Below are 13,027 nucleotides of genomic sequence, written 5' to 3'. Positions count from 1 at the left end.
GGAGTCTATCCCAGCTGACTCAGGGTGAAGGCAGGTTCACCTGGACAGGTAACCAGTCTATCACAGGGCTACAATTAGAGACAGACAACCAAGCACACTCACATTCACACCTACGGACAATTTACAATCACCAATTAACCTCAGCATGTTTCTGGACCTTACGGGGAGGAAGCCGGAGAACCCGGAGAGAACCCACGCTGCATGGGGAGAACATGGAGACTCCACGCACCGGGACGCGAACCGGCGAACCAGCCCCCTTCTATAACATAAAATAAATGAATAAAAAACACAAAACAATTTACATTACAAATAAAAATAATAAAAACAAAGCTTGCTCATAGTGAATCGAGTGTTTCGATTTGTTGGGTTGTCGTGTATATTTTTTGTCGGGTCAAAACTTTACCTGTAAATTTGTTGGGCTAATAGATAGAATTATTAATGCTGCGGCTTTGATAATTAAATTAGTCTGGTTAAAGTTCAGTAATGAATAATATTGTTGGCTCTTTGATGGGTCATTAGTGTCCGTCCTAATATGTGCAATCGTCAGGTGAAGTTGTTTGATCCCTAAAGTAAGTTTACACCATTAAAACCACTACACGATCTTAATCCCAATATTTAAACTTGTGAGGTTAATTCAAATGACAATCACATTCAATTTATTTTTTTTAACTGTAGAGCAGCTGTTGTTTTAATTGTGCTTTAACAAAAACGGTGATTTGACCCGACTGTCTCGTGTTGATATTCTGTGTGGTGTAAAGATCACGAGACACAGGAGCCGGATGTGGAGGACAGAAATCAGTCAGATGCAAACCGAGTACACACACCTGGATACCCACAGCAGCCGGACGTCGGCGTGTCCGTGCATACAGTCGGCGCGCATATAGAACAAAAGCTGAGTGTTAGTTTCTGTTAGCTTAAATAAACGCCTGTTTGAGTTGGGACTGTTGAGAGCAAGAAGGAGTGAGATGTGACGGGACTGCTATCCTGACATCTCAGAAAGGCTTTCATTGTTTCTCCGTTTGGAGAAAAACCAGCCTCGGATAAATATTTACTTAAAGTTCTGCCTCTGACTTTTCCTTTCTGTCTGCGGTGCACGCTCTGCTATATCCAAGCTCACAAAGGCACTTTTTGTTGCTCGTTGCACACACACTCAGCCGCCACCCAGAGGGGACAGCGAAAGAGGAGCAGAGAAAGAGATGCAGGGAGCAGACAAGGTCGTAGTTCCTGTGGACTGTCTTTGAAAGGGGAGTCGTATGTTTTCCCTCCCGTCCTTTGATGTTAAAGCAGTCTCTTTACCAGTGTAAAGACGGGCTACAATAACCTAGACCCCCTCCCCGGCCCTCGCCCAGCCCTCTGTACGCTGACTGTACACCCCCACAACGCTCTGCGGGGGGACAGGTAACCCACAGCAACCCCGGCCAGAAACCAGAATGAGTGTGGCCGCTGTCCAGGACCTGTGCAGCGTGCTGGGTGTGTGTGTGTGTTTGTTTGTACTCGCCTCTATGCCCGAGTGTGTGTGTGGACTGTATGTATGTATGCATGTGTGTGGAAGTGTGTGAGTCGGTGGAAAAAATATAATAATCGTGGATGTCAGGTGGATAGTTAAAGAGTCGCACAGACCTTGAAAAATCTGAAAAGTAATCTTATATATAACAGATGTGATGCAGAGTGTCATAAATAAAAAGAAAACCAGTGTTCTGTCAGTGGAAAACTCAGTGTGCTTTACAATAACGTAGCAGACACAAGAATCTTTGTAAGGATATAATCCAAAAACTGGAAAAATAAAGAAAAAAAACCAACGACAGACCCGACATCCTCCCAACAAACTCAAACCACAAATACAGACGCATGTACAGCAAATAAAGTTTTTACTTTTAAATGTGGACACAGTAAAACTAACTAAAAGTAGGGATCCTACGGGATCAAACGATTAAAAAATCTGTTAAAAAACTGTGAAAGGGTGCAGGAAATATACTTTGATACACAGTGGAGTGCTTTATTGTTCAAAAATAGAGAAATAATCATATCTGTAAAATAGTTAAAAGGTTTTTAGCAGATTTAAACAGAATAAAACTTGTAGTATCTACAGATTTGTGATGTGGAGATTGTGTAAAGTTTTGGCTGTAAATCTGTAATTTATCAAAACAGGGGAAATGTGTTAAATAACAGTTTAAAAAATAAAAATTTCTTGTCTGTAATATAGGTATTTTTATTTTAAGTAACAGCAAATGTCTGTGAAACACCAATTTTTTGCTGATTTAAACACAGTGAAGCATAATGTAATGTTACGGTCAAGCGTAAAATATAGATTATTTACAGCTTTTTTCACCGCTTACATTTAATTTTTTTTCTGTAATTTCACTAGTTATCTGTAAATTTGAAAAACAATCTGTGAAGTAAAAGTTGAAAAGTGTTAATAAATGACGATCTGACCGCTGTGTAGTCAGTTAAAGGAAACTTACTGATGGATTCTGTGATCAAAGCTAACGCCGGTGTTGGAGTAAATAGCTGGGCTTCGTGTGTAGAGACAGGAATGGAGAGTCATTAGACAAACATGCTGATGTGTGTGATTTTACCGTGTAGAAGCATGACAGCTGCTCTGAATAGACTCTTCTTCAGTTACCGTTCACCTGAGCACACACCAGGATACCTCATCCTGAACAAGCCTCCTCGCTGTCCTTTGTCAACTCAGATTCATACGTGGCCACAGGGCTCGTGGACACACGTCGTCACACTCACCCATTTGCTCTCTTGTTTTTCTGTATCTCCGTCAGCCTCCTTGTTTCTTCTATTCTGCCATAAATTCCCTGAGACCCCGACAGCTCCTCAGAACAAGGTCTCAGGAACTTTCAGGGCAGCCAGACGGGCAATAGCTAAATGAAAGCTGGCTGAAATGAGGTTTTCCCTCCAAAAAGGGCTGACTTCCTCTAAAAAAGCTGGTTAGGAGAGGATGAAAGAATCCTCTTATGTCAGTAAACTCGTTACGCCGGCGCTGCCATGCCATGCTAGCCCCAGCGTTTCCATGGCACCCAGTGTTATCTGTGTGTATTTTTGTTGGGACTTGTAGTTTTGGGGGTTGAGTTGCAAAATGAGATTTTTTCCCCCCACACACACACCAAGAGGAGCAAGAGGGTAAAGATAAGAGAGAGTCCCCTCTCAGCGTTAACGAGACAAAATAAGAGAGAGGGAGAGGATGGAGAGAGCTTTAACTGCACAGATAGAAACATGAATGGCCAACACAGCAATCCTGATCCTGCACCATCCAGTGTGGAGGTTGCTCCTCCCTTACACCTGCTGCTGTACACTGATCTGACTTAATGTCATGTACGCCGTCAGTGTTGTACACCAGTATAGTAGCATAGGCACATGTGAGCGAATGTATGAGATCTCAGACATGCTAGGCTAATATTCATCCCCAGTATAACTTTAGATTGTATGTAGAGGCATAAAAAAGAATCTAGTCAAGCTAAGTACATGTGATGGCACAGCTACACGCCAAAACAAACAATTACAGCTAATAAAACCGTTAAACTTTAGCAAACTGACTTTAAACAGGCTCATTTTACAGGTTTAACATATATTTTTATACAGAACAGTTACAGTAATAGTGCCATAAATATTAGCAACGTTGATTGTAATTGCATCATCAGCGGTTGTAGCTGTAGCTCGGTAGGAAAGGATTTGACACTTTTGCACATCTTTTTTTTTGAAAACTCCCATGTTTCAGTGATAATGTGTAGTAAAAATGATTTTCTTCTTAGTGATACTGGTGGTAATACTGATGTGTAGTGATGTTCTAGTGTTAACAGTTGGAACATTAGCAGTCGTAACAACAACAACGCATTATTTGATCAGTGAAGAAATAGAAGAAAGTGCTTCGTATTAGTGCTGATTATCAGATCTGATGTGCAGTATTTTTCTGATTATTATTATTGTTGGTTTTTGTAGTAAATTTTCAATAAAAATCAGGTAGTTTAAAATGATGCAGCTGCCCCTCTGTGGTCTCCAGCGATGTCCCACCAGCATTGCTAACACGTCACTAGTAATCATCTATCCTCAAGATGTAGATTAGAAATTGAGACGTTCTTCATGATGCTGCACCAAGATCGGTTTCTGAGTCATGGGCAGGAGGATGGAGGACAGAGGAGACACAGAGGCTGAGATGAGATGAGGAATTCTGACTTTTCCTTAGCAGGAGCAAAAGCGAAACGCCCAACAACATCACAAACAACATCAAGACTAGCCTCCATTATAGCGTGTTTCACATGTATTGCCCTAAAGTGGTAGCAGACGACGACAACAGACAGAGCAGTGTATTAGCATTGTTTGGCCTTACGCTTGCACTCTGTTGGGATAATATTGGGTAATATTAATCACTTTGTTGACAGTCAGGTTTGTGGTTTTAAAAGTATTTTATTGATTCCCCAGTGGGAAATTCTATCATTGCATAAACATCAGAAGGGCTTCGATGCACAGTTGGGACGCTGCTCACACACACAGAATAAAACACACCAGCAGCAGCACACAACAGCAAACCATCAGTACCTCAGGGGAAACCCTGCAGAGTGCACTGGTAGAGAGAAACGGCTCGACCCTGTAGGAAGACAAGTTAGCTCGCTGGAGAATAAAGCGAGTAATAAAGTAGGAGGGAGGCGGCTGTAGACCTGCTCTGTGTTCATTAGCTGATACGTGGAATGCCGCCTGCTTTGTCTGAGCTGTCAGCTGCAAAGTGTGCGTCCATCACTGCGACCCTGTGATGTGTGAATGAAGGCGAAGCATCACCGCCCCTGACCTTGTCTCGGTGTCAGTCTGAGGTCACGCATGTCTGTCTGTCTGTCTTTTTGTTATTACTGAAATGAGCGTTTTTGCAGTAGAGTTACCCCTACTGGTACTCCATCTTACTAGTAATACAGGTACAACAGGTCAAAGAAGCAGCGCTGCAAAAGAGTGTGAGAACATTTGTCTTATTTTCTTTAAATCATACCCTCGACTGATATAACATTAGTGTTACCGATGCTGCTACCAGTCATACCAGTAACACAGATGCAACAATAACAACCGCTACCATCGCTACTGCTGTGGGAAGAGTTTTATGTTTTTAGATAAACATTGATTTGGTTGCAGAATAATCATAATCTTCTCGTAAGTATTGAACAGATTTGTTTACGTACTTTTGCATAATCATTTGACAACATTTTCACTCTGCACTAAAAGTTTTTATTTATTTTAATCTTTAGTCAGCGCTCACATTCCACATGTACGTTGTATTTCATGTGTAGTTTAAAGAGGAAAAGCAAAAACTGTAATCAGATGTATTAAATCCACAACAGGGGTCCAAAAAAACAACAAAAACAAGTAATTCAAACTGCTTGAGTGTCACATTTACACAGCAGAGGGCCGTAGTTTAAATTTCATGTCTTCAAATCATCGTTCAACATACAGAATGGAAAGAAGGAAGGTTTAAATGAACTAATAACTATCAAAAATATGAATCTAATGTGGGTAATGCAGTCGTGACTCGATAATCTGACCGTTAACAATCCGACAGCCTTGCTATCCGACATAAAAGAAGGTTTTACATTTAGTGTCGGATTATCGAGTCACCACTGTATATGAATGTTGACTTGGAAAAAATCACAAAAGTCACACAATGTCATGCTATTCTTTAAAAACGTCTCCTTCTTGCCAGCTTCTGTGCCTGGTCAGGGAGTAACCGGCGCTCTCGCCTGCTTGTCGTACAAGTTTGTGAGCACGTGTGCCTACATGCATGCCTTGCTTGACCCTCTGACACAAATAGGCCTGTCCATTATGTGAACTCATCAAGATATTCATCTGCGGTCGTGTTTGGTCTGCCCCGTGTCTTTCTCCGTCTTTCATTTGTTCTTTCTCTCACTCGTCCCTCTCCACAGACTCGGGTTACACTCCTGTCAGATGGCGTTCTGCCTGGCTGAGCTGCACTTGTGGTCCACCAAGAGCTCACTCCAAGTTAAAGGTAGCACTTATCACCATGTTCAATCTCCCTGGCTCTCAGAAATTCTCCCCTCGTCTCCTTTCTCCTTCCCCTCTCACTCCGTCTCGTTCTGGCTCTTTCTGTCATCGCTCACTTTGTTTTCACACCTTCACCCCACCTCACCTTATATCTGCCTCAGCGATCTGACTCAGTCAATTCTCACCTCGTCTGTTTTCACTTTCGCGTGCTTTCCATGTCTATTTGTTATTCATTTATTTATCTGTTTTCATTTTGTTGAACTGTCGCCGTGCTTTGTTTAAAATCTAATTATTGAGCGTGAACTTGAGGTAAGTTTGCCGGTGAAGGCGCCATGTTTTAAATCATCGTAGAAGAAAATTACACAAAACTGACTACAGGAAGTTGTCTTTTCATGTGCAGCAGTGTCTCCAAGCCCTGCAAACCTCCGTCACCATCACGTAGAGCAGCAATTAGTCGATTAGGTGACAACTATTTAAAACTATTATTAAAAAAAACTCCTAAATTTGATTATTTTCGGTTTCTCTTGCTCGTCTATGACAATAACTTGAATATTTGTGAATTATCATCAGAACAACACCTCTGAGGACGTTGTCTTGGACACTGGGAAGCACTGATTGGAATCTTTCACCACTTTATAGACCAAACAGTTGATCTGATTCATCTACAATAACCATCAGTCGAAGCCCTTGTCGTCCTGTATTCACTGAGAGATGTTAACTTCCACCTCGTGTTTCTTCGTCCGACCAACTGTGATCTAAGTTTGACTTTTCCGGCACTTTCTGTGTGGCGCCCTGCTCGCCACCTATCAGTCCATCTCCTCTGTCAGACAGAAATGCTCTGTTTCTCCATTTTCTTGTTTTCTCCTCCCTTCCATTCTGTCTTGTCTTTCACAGTCTGCTGAGCTTTAGACGGAGATAGCGTCTCTCGGAGGCTGTGTGTGTGTTTATATACGTGTGGGTGTATGTGTACACACTAAGGTACGAGAGGGTGTATATCCTCGGTGACGGTGACATATCCTTATTTGTTTGTTTTTTCCTGCCGTGTGTGTCTTGTGCTATCTCAAACGACTGTGGATGGATACATCTGAGGGGAAGAGACCTGGTCGCTGAGGTGTGACGCTCCCTATCACCACCTCCCTTACATCATATACGTCCGCCTCCAAAACAAAAATCTAGATTCACAAAAGCAGCATCGGAAATGTTGCGTACGTTCTGCGTGCGAGATCACGTTTGTGTAGCTGCACACTACAGCAGAAAGCTTGCTCAGCTGAGGCCAAGGTGGAAGGAAAAAGAGAGTTTATTCATTATACTGCTAGATTTTAATAGAAGATCTGACCTGCTGACCTACAGCCTGTGCTGCCTAATGATGCTATAAAACAGTGTTTTTTATTCCTGTGTGGACCAGTTTATAACAGGACATTGTTTGGGAACCTGGCTGATATTTTACGTCTGTTCAAAGGTCTGCGGTTTCAAAAAACGTTGCACGAAGCCTTTTGTGCATGAACTCTAATAAACTGCCTGGAGAAGCGCGGTTTGAAAGAAGCTATCTTACCAGACCTCTGTAGCTTTCATTTCATCTTTTCTTTAGGCTACAGGCCTGAAGCTACGTTACCCGCCACAGAACAGAACACACCTGAATCTCCTCAACTGTCAGCAGCTAAGTTGAACTGAGCCAGGAGCCAGGAAGAAGAATGAGTGAAATAAGGAAATAGTTTGTATATTGCTGAGTTTTTGTCTGTCCTCACCCTCATTAGATGTAGGACAGATGATCTAGAATTAAGATTTAAATAAGGACTACATGCTTTCTGTTTGGGAGCGTTGTTTTGATAGATTTACAGTGAATGAAGGATGGCTGTAGTCTATACAAACAGCCACAACCTTAAAATCACTGACAAATGAGGTGAATAATATGTAGTGAGATACCTTGGTTCATTCATGTTGGATATTCCTTTGGCATGTAGCACCTACCTAAATGTTTTTGCACACCAAGCCCAGCCCCCAAAGCAACAACACTCCCAACAACACTCGACCACACTGCAGTAGCTGCTCAAGAACAGCTCGAGGACCACGACCAAGAGCCCAAGAAACTGATGCAGCTTCCAAATTCACCTGATCGCAATCTGATGGAGCATCTTCAGGTTGTCCCACAGCAACCCCGATTCACAGAGAAAAAGTGTCCCGCATGCGCAGAAGAGGACACGACGACGTCACACGCAGCGAGCGTGCTCAGTGTTTATGGAAGTAAACATGGATGGTAACGGTGGAGCGTATCTGCCACTCCCCCGCCACCACCGATGGAGGAAACAGAAGTGTGAGCGCTAACTAAACTAGCATCAGCAGCCAAGTACTGCCAGTGTGTTCTGGACACTTCCACCCCGTCAGAGCGCTGCCCTGGGGTGGAAGTGTCCCCCGACCGGGACGGATATTCATCATTAATTGGGCCTGAATATCCAGAGACCAGAAAGTGCTGTTGGGACCAGCCCTACTAGTTATTATAACAACTATGAACAATAAATATTAACAACTAATGAGCCTTCCAGCATCAAGTCCTCCTTGTATCTCGACCTCCGTCTTGACAATCCGACAGCCTTGCTATCTGACATAAAAGGTTTTACACTTATTGTTGGATTATCGAGTCACGACTGTATTTTCAAAAGGCTAAATAATTTCCTACAACATGAAACAACTGTTCACTGCAGCAGAGGAGTGTATACGAATAAAAATAAATAAACTGCAGTGTGTGTTCGAGATAATAAAGGAACACGTCAACATGTACAATAGCTCCTAACATTTTGGAATATTTAAACGTTTCTAGACAACAACATATGCGGTGCAGTGGAATGAGATATTTTGCTAAACAAACAATACTTGTTAGGAGGATTATACACAGTATAGCTGTATATATACGGTTGATTTCAGTCTTTTAATGGCATTTAGGAGGAAATATCCATAGATAAGGCTGTCAGAAAATTTTTAAAACTCTTTATATTATTGCATTACAAGGACATTTGGTAATGCCACTGCTCAATGTAGATCCAAGTAGTTTTATACAAATGGTTAAGACACTTTAAGAAGTATTGTACTGATGCTCAAGGTTATAGTTTCACCTTTTGTGTCACACATGAAAAGATGACACCAAGTCATTATTACTGGTGTTCTAGTGACAGAATGACTCTACATGTTTAATGCTTACTGAAAACCCTCATTAACAAACACCAGTAATGTGTTGCAGCGGCGAGTGCATCTGTATCCCCCATGCAGTGTATGTGGTCTGCGGGTTTGTGTGTTTGTGTGTCTGCCATCAGCTCTCCCGTTGTATTAGTGTGACCTGGCCTCAGGAGCAGCAGCAGAGGCAGCAGCAGCGATAAAGAAACGATGTGTTGTGCGAATCCGAGACCGGCTGCTTATGGTTTTGGGCCTGCAGGAATAACACTCGCGAAAAAAAAAAAAAAAAAAGTCTCAGCTCAGCAGTTTGTGTGTGTATATCTCTCTGTTTGTGTGCGTGTTGCATGCTGTGTCTGTGTGTGTGTGTGTGGGTCACATGTTTTGTGTAGCCGACTCTGTGCGTCTACTTTAAAATGTATATGTTGCATGTGTGTAAATCAGAGTTTGTCCCTCAGGTGGGATGGGTTAAGGCGCACTCCTGTCTTTATTAATACCCCTCCACGCTGGCTCGGACCCCCCCAGCCCACCTCCCACCTCCTCCGCCGCCTCCCTCACAGGGTCTTATCTGAACTGTGGTGCTGGCAGACGGGACAGGCCACTGGCTGATAGTGATTGTTTATCCCACGGTGCGAAATTGCTGATCTGTCTTCTGCTTTTCCCTGACAGCTAGATGTTCATCTCGCTCTCTCTCTCTCTCTCTCTCTCTTTCTCCCTCTCTTGCCCCACAGATACAGATATTGGCACCTATCAGTACTACGATAAAGGAGAGCCAGGTAAATAGTGTTTATATTGGATGTCTGTTTGTGTTTAAGATAAGTTGCATTTGTCTTGTTTTCGGAATGTATGGGATTTCCTTATATATAAAGAAGGGCTTTTTGCTGCCTCCCGACACACAGATTATTGGCCCTGCGTATTTCGCCGCCTTACACCCGTTAACCACACATGCACTTGTCCACACAGAGGCTATTAGTATGTAGGATTTACACCCTAAAACCTTATATACACATGCACATACCCCACATACACACACATGTACACGCAGGTTATTAGGCCTCCGTGGGTCTATCTCTTATGCTCCCTGTGTTCCTGTTGACCCGGGGTCCTGCCACACAGCGATAGGAAAACTAAACTGTTGACTTTCTCCTAGATCACATAGCAAGAGGCCCCACGCAGTCCAGCCTCATATTGCCTCAGGCCGCGAGGCTTCCCTTACCGCCAGGAAGTGCTCAAATCGCTCCCCCGCCGGCCCAGCGGCCTCGGGACGGGCTTCCTTATCCGTCACTTTATTCCGCTTCTTGCTGTGTGAGCGTTCGTGGTTTTAATGAAATGATGCATCTTGCAAGCATTTTTAAAACTGGCTTGTCTTTATCTGTGTGCCGAGCCTTAAAAACTGGACCCTGTGAGAGTCAACGCTCCACGTTTACAACTCAAAGTAAAGCAACTTCGCATTTATCTGAAATTTTAGCACCTTTAACAGCTGCAAGAAGTATGTACGAACACTGTACTGCACTATTACAGAGTGTTCAGGAGGGCTGCACGATATTGGAGTAAACTGACATGCGATATTTTGCTTTTCTGCAACTACAAGATGATTTGAAAAACTCTCCCTGTGGAGGCTCTGACTACTGATTTGAATGCTCAAACAAATTAGTTACCGTGTATTTGGAAGATATCGCTGTCAGATACCCATTTTTGGTCAATATTATTCTTTCTGTAGCTGAAAAATTTCCGTATGACCGGCCTTGCGTTTCTTTTTGCAACCAGATCTTCCTTTTTAGTGTTTCTCTCCAGTTTATCGCTCGTTTCCTGTGAACATGTGGAGCTTGTGTGTCAACAAACTTTGAGTTTTGTGAAAAAAACTGCGCCCAGGAACCTTTAAATCGGAGCAAATGATGTTCTATCAGACAAACTTTTTGTGCAGAATAATCTTGGAAAATGAGAACTGCATGAGTTTGTCTTTTTGTAAAAAGCAGCAAAAACAGCCATAGAAGGATGTGTTTAATTACTTCACATTGCACTTCCTCTGATTAGACTAATGGGCACATTGCAATGTCAGTGCTGAAACGATATACTGTGCATGCAGAGTGCAGCCTGTACCGCTATATGACTAATAGTGTACACTTTCACATGCAACAACCGAGAAAGGACTGCTTGCTGACAGGGTATTTTATGTTTTTACATATTTCTAAATGTGTAAGAGAGAGTTCTTTGGGGCACATCAGTTCTTCTATTACTGCTGTATTTTTCTTTAATTGAACTATAATTCAAGCCTGTGTTCACTTTTTTGTGCGACTCTTTTGGGGGCAACACAAACCAAACACAACTTGGACAACTTATCATCCTTCAAAGATAATTTTTCAGACATATTGACAAACACTTAAAGTCGTATGAAGCAACATTAGCATTCAAGGAGAGCGTTTGTGTCCAGTGTTCACTCTCTGTTGAGGTACATTTTGGTCTCCAGTACCTCCTGAGGGAAATATATCTGGCTTTCACACAACTAAATGCTCCACTAGTTGTGTACCTGGAAATGATGAGAGCTGTGAGAGAGTCTTGGGAGCAGAGTTGGGCGATAATTCACAAGTTCTGTCACATTACATACATTCAGTTATTTGATCCATTATTAACACAGAATATCGATAGAGCAGCTTTGAGTTCAGTTGTTTGAGAGTTCAGAGTTACATGATGCACTCAGCATATGCAAAAACATCTTTACCAGATAAATATCTTTATTTTATCAGCTCTGTGTAGTTTTCAGTGTCTGTTTCTCACCATCTGCATGTTTCCTCCGTTTGTTCTGTACCTGTCTGACTGTACGTTTCCACTTCTCTTTCATGGATTTCCTCCTCTTTTGTCTCATTTTTTTTCCCACCATGTATATTTTGTTCTTCCTCATTTTGTGTACAGTTAAGTCTCGCTGTCTCGTCCCTTCTCGCTCTCTCTAATCATGGGGTTCTCTCCCTTCTCTCTCATCTGAGAAGCTGCCTTCTCTTTCATTCCAATCTTCAGTGGAGAGACGATGCTCTTGCTCCAAATCCTTTCATTTGGAGGATTACTAAAGTGTGGCTTGATATCAGAGTGGAGGGAGGAGAGGGGAAGGAGGAGGAGGAGGAGGAGGAGGAAGAAGAAGAGGAGGAAGGGGGGAGACGGAGCAGAATCACAATCCAGAAGTATCACAACATTTTCACACGGCGCTGTAACGATAGCTCGGGTCATGATTTGATTGCACGTGCAGTAGAGTACATTGGATTAGATTTAGTTTTGTATTTTTTTTATGGATTCGGTGGCATTCAGCTCGAACGAATGAAACAAAATGTGCTCGACCAGATTCAAAATAATGTGCTACCTCATTATTTTGCTTCCTGCAGAAATCCCCCCCCGTCCGCATGGCTCTGAGAGAAAACTTGGCTTCAGATGTTTTTGTCTTTAAGATTAAATATTCATATGACACCAGTTTGGGCATCTTCAGCTCCTAAAGCTCATCTGTAATTGTTGTTTGATCAAATTTAACTTAGAAGGTTCTGATTCAGATGTTAGCTTCTGAACGGTGATTGAAATTACATCACCTATTTCAAAATGCCCACTAACGGTTCTAACTCTTGGACCTAATCACTCATAGTATAAAGCTGAAGAGACAGCAGTTTCAGCTTTGTCTTTGTGTGGTTATTGTTCTTATTTTGAAATTTAGGAAGCATCTACAGGAACCTTTCAACCTGCTAAAACAACAGTCAGGCATCAGTGAAATCGAGCAAAGTGTCGATTTGTTTGTGGTCTGTGTTTACCTCTCTGAGAGCTGGCATGTCCTTTCCCCCTGTCCCCACTAGAGGGAGACCCAGGCTCATTGGAGCGGCTCCGGGGGTCCCCAGCAGCCAAA

At 42.6% G+C, this 13,027-nt stretch overlaps 1 protein-coding gene across 1 annotated transcript in view; it reads left to right on the top strand.

Moving 5' to 3' along the window:
- The window catches only part of wdpcp (WD repeat containing planar cell polarity effector), a gene marked incomplete at its 3' end in the record, with an annotated part of 62,328 nt that overhangs the window by 19,959 nt on the left and 29,342 nt on the right, over positions 1-13,027 (top strand). Inside the window, exons 3-4 of the mRNA XM_008302634.1 lie at positions 5,910-5,992; positions 9,882-9,926. Of these exons, the coding sequence (XP_008300856.1) occupies positions 5,932-5,992; positions 9,882-9,926 (106 nt within the window). The remainder of the gene's footprint in view (positions 1-5,909; positions 5,993-9,881; positions 9,927-13,027) is intronic.

The sequence above is a fragment of the Stegastes partitus genome, unplaced genomic scaffold (assembly GCF_000690725.1).
Source record: "Stegastes partitus isolate 25-593 unplaced genomic scaffold, Stegastes_partitus-1.0.2 Scaffold1847, whole genome shotgun sequence".
NCBI classification, from domain to species: domain Eukaryota; kingdom Metazoa; phylum Chordata; class Actinopteri; family Pomacentridae; genus Stegastes; species Stegastes partitus.
The sequence above is the reverse complement of the archived record's forward strand: the minus strand, read 5'-3'. Positions and strand labels throughout refer to the sequence as shown.